The sequence below is a fragment of the Pempheris klunzingeri genome, chromosome 1 (assembly GCF_042242105.1).
Source record: "Pempheris klunzingeri isolate RE-2024b chromosome 1, fPemKlu1.hap1, whole genome shotgun sequence".
Lineage (NCBI taxonomy): Eukaryota > Metazoa > Chordata > Actinopteri > Acropomatiformes > Pempheridae > Pempheris > Pempheris klunzingeri.
Genome location: NC_092012.1, coordinates 427501 through 430000, shown reverse-complemented (window position 1 = coordinate 430000; position 2500 = coordinate 427501). Strand labels below are relative to the sequence as shown.

Here is a 2500-nt window from a genome sequence, read left to right as displayed (position 1 = left end):
TGGAGGCCGTCATCCACAGACACATGAACAACAAGGGGGCGGAGCCGGACCTGCGCGCCCACTTCACCGCCTACGAGGTAACCATGTAACCATGGAAACACGCTACCGAGTAAACGTGACCAGGCGAACCACGTAACTACAGCACTGTCTGTCTGTCTGTCTGTCTGTCTGTCTGTCTGTCTGTCTGTGTTGCAGACGGCTCTGCGGTACGAGGACGGCGAGCAGGACGACTCCTCCCTTCCTCTCCGTAAAGAGAGAAGAAAGATGGCCGCCGGCGAGCAAGAGGGCCGAAAGAACCGCCGCTCGTCCAGCCAGAACCTCCCTGACCTGGTGTCCCCCTCCCCAGGCTCCTCCCCGTCCACCTCCCCCACCCCCCTAGCCTTCATCTCCCCAACCGCCGCCGACGCCCCCCCCCTCCCGGCCATCTCCTCCGCCTCCTCCCCCAGCTCCGCGTCGGGCAGCAGAACCTCGTCCCCGCTGACCTCCGACCCCGGCGGCCCCGCCTCCAGTCCGTCCGGCTCCCAGAGAGGGTCTCCTCTGCCCCCCCTCGCCACCCCCAACGGTACCACGAGCACGGAGCAGGAACGGGAGCCGGCGTCCAGCCCGTAAGTTATCGGATTCACGACCGTTCCAGGAATTAGTCAGACCCCCGGGTGTTGGGGGGAGCCACGGAGGGGCGGCGCTCCTCGAGGCGTCCCCGCTGATGGTGGACCGGTCGCTTGGCGGCGCCCCCCCCCCCCCCCTTTGCTGGTGCGGTGAGCTTTACCAGGTCCAGAGCTGCTGCCTGTTTTATTTGGAGACTGATCGTCTGACTTCAAGCTGCAGGAATGTTTCTGCTCATGTTTGGACTCACCAGCTGTGAGATAACGGGAAGGTCTAAGTTCAGGTCCTGGAGTAGACTCCAGTCAGTCAGTCAGTCAGTCAGTCAGTCAGTCAGTCAGTCAGTCCGTCAGTCAGTCAGTCAGTCAGTCAGTCAGTCAGTCAGTCCGTCAGTCCGTCAGTCAGTCAGTCAGTCCGTCAGTCAGTCAGTCAGTCAGTCAGTCAGTCCGTCAGTCCGTCAGTCCGTCAGTCAGTCAGTCAGTCAGTCAGTCCGTCAGTCAGTCAGTCAGTCAGTCAGTCAGTCAGTCAGTCAGTCCTCAGGTTACCAGAGGATCTCTGTCTGCTTCTGCTTCTTATTTCAGGTGTCCTGGTGATGGTTCACTGTCTCTGATATAATCACTGCTGTTTCTCTCCTCCCCCTCTCCTCCCCCTCTCTCCTCTTTCCTTCTCTCTCCTCTCTCCTCCTCTCCTCCTCCTCCTCCCCCTCTCCTCCTCCTCTCCTCCCCCTCCTCTCCTCTCTCCTCCCCTCTCCTCCCTGTGTTTCGGACACTAGGAGTCGCTCCTTCCTCTCCCACCACATGTCGTCTCTCGGTCTGAGCAGAAAGTCTCGTCTCTTCTCCAAAACCAGCTCCATCAACGAGGAGCCGTCAGCCGCAGGGAGGTCTGTACCCCCCCAGAGAGACCGCCCCCCCTCACAGACAGGCTGCCCCCCCCCAGAGAGACCGCCCCCCCCTCACAGACAGGCTGCCCCCCCCCCAGAGAGGCTCCCTCCACAGAGAGGCTGCCCCCCCCCCAGAGAGACCGCCCCCCCTCACAGACAGGCTGCCCCCCCAGATTAAATAGTCATCCATGATGAAGTCATCCAAACTAATCAGAATTCAGAAGTAAAGTTTGATAAACAGTGTCTGTGTGTGTGTGTGTGTGTGTGTGTGTCTGTCTGTGTGTGTGTGTGTGTGTGTGTGTGTCTGTGTGTGTGTGTGTCTGTGTTGCAGCTCGTCTTCCTCAGATCTTCCTCTCCAGTTGAACTCGGAGCAGCTCGGCAACAAGGCGGAGACAAAAACCAGCTTTAAGTAAGTAGCAGATAGTAACCATGGTGACGTAGCTACGGTAACCAGGATGCTGCAGACAGCAGACTTAACAGGCGGTTAACCCCGGTCAGCTGGTCTGACTGGTTGATCCAACAGTCACTGCTAACTGGATCTCCTCTGCCTGTCTGTCTGTCTATCTGTCTCTCTCTCTGCCTGTCTGTCTCTCTGTTTCTCTCTCTCTCTCTCTGTCTGTCTGTCTCTCTATCTGTCTCTCTCTGTCTCTCTGCCTGTCTCTCTCTGTCTCTGTCTGTCTCTCTATCTGTCTCTCTGCCTGTCTGTCTGCAGTATAACTTAATAATCTTCCTCCTCCTCTTTTTTCTTCCTCTCCTCCCTCGTTCCTCCCCCAGCTCTGGGGAGGCTGGCCTGCTCCTCTGGTGAGTACCCCCCCCCCCCATGTGTGTGATCAGGTTCAGTGTGTGTTGTTGCCGTGGTGACTGTGGGAGGGTTTTCTAGCGTCCATGTGATCACCTGAGAGGTCATAGGAGGTGTGTTCCTGGGGTTACCTGACTGTGTGTGTGTGTGTGTGTGTGTGTGTCTGTGTGTGTGTGTGTGTGTGTGTGTGTGTCTGTGTGTGTGTGTGTGTGTCTGTGTGT

General features: G+C 58.0%; 1 protein-coding gene across 1 annotated transcript in view; it reads left to right on the top strand.

Annotated features, from left to right (window-relative positions):
• fhod1 (formin homology 2 domain containing 1) overlaps positions 1 to 2500 on the top strand; it is a 31330-nt gene that overhangs the window by 16161 nt on the left and 12669 nt on the right. The window contains exons 9-13 of the mRNA XM_070856505.1: positions 1 to 77; positions 196 to 605; positions 1373 to 1480; positions 1812 to 1889; positions 2255 to 2281. The exon at positions 1 to 77 is cut by the window's left edge and continues 67 nt beyond it. Coding sequence (XP_070712606.1) covers positions 1 to 77; positions 196 to 605; positions 1373 to 1480; positions 1812 to 1889; positions 2255 to 2281 — 700 coding nt within the window. The remainder of the gene's footprint in view (positions 78 to 195; positions 606 to 1372; positions 1481 to 1811; positions 1890 to 2254; positions 2282 to 2500) is intronic.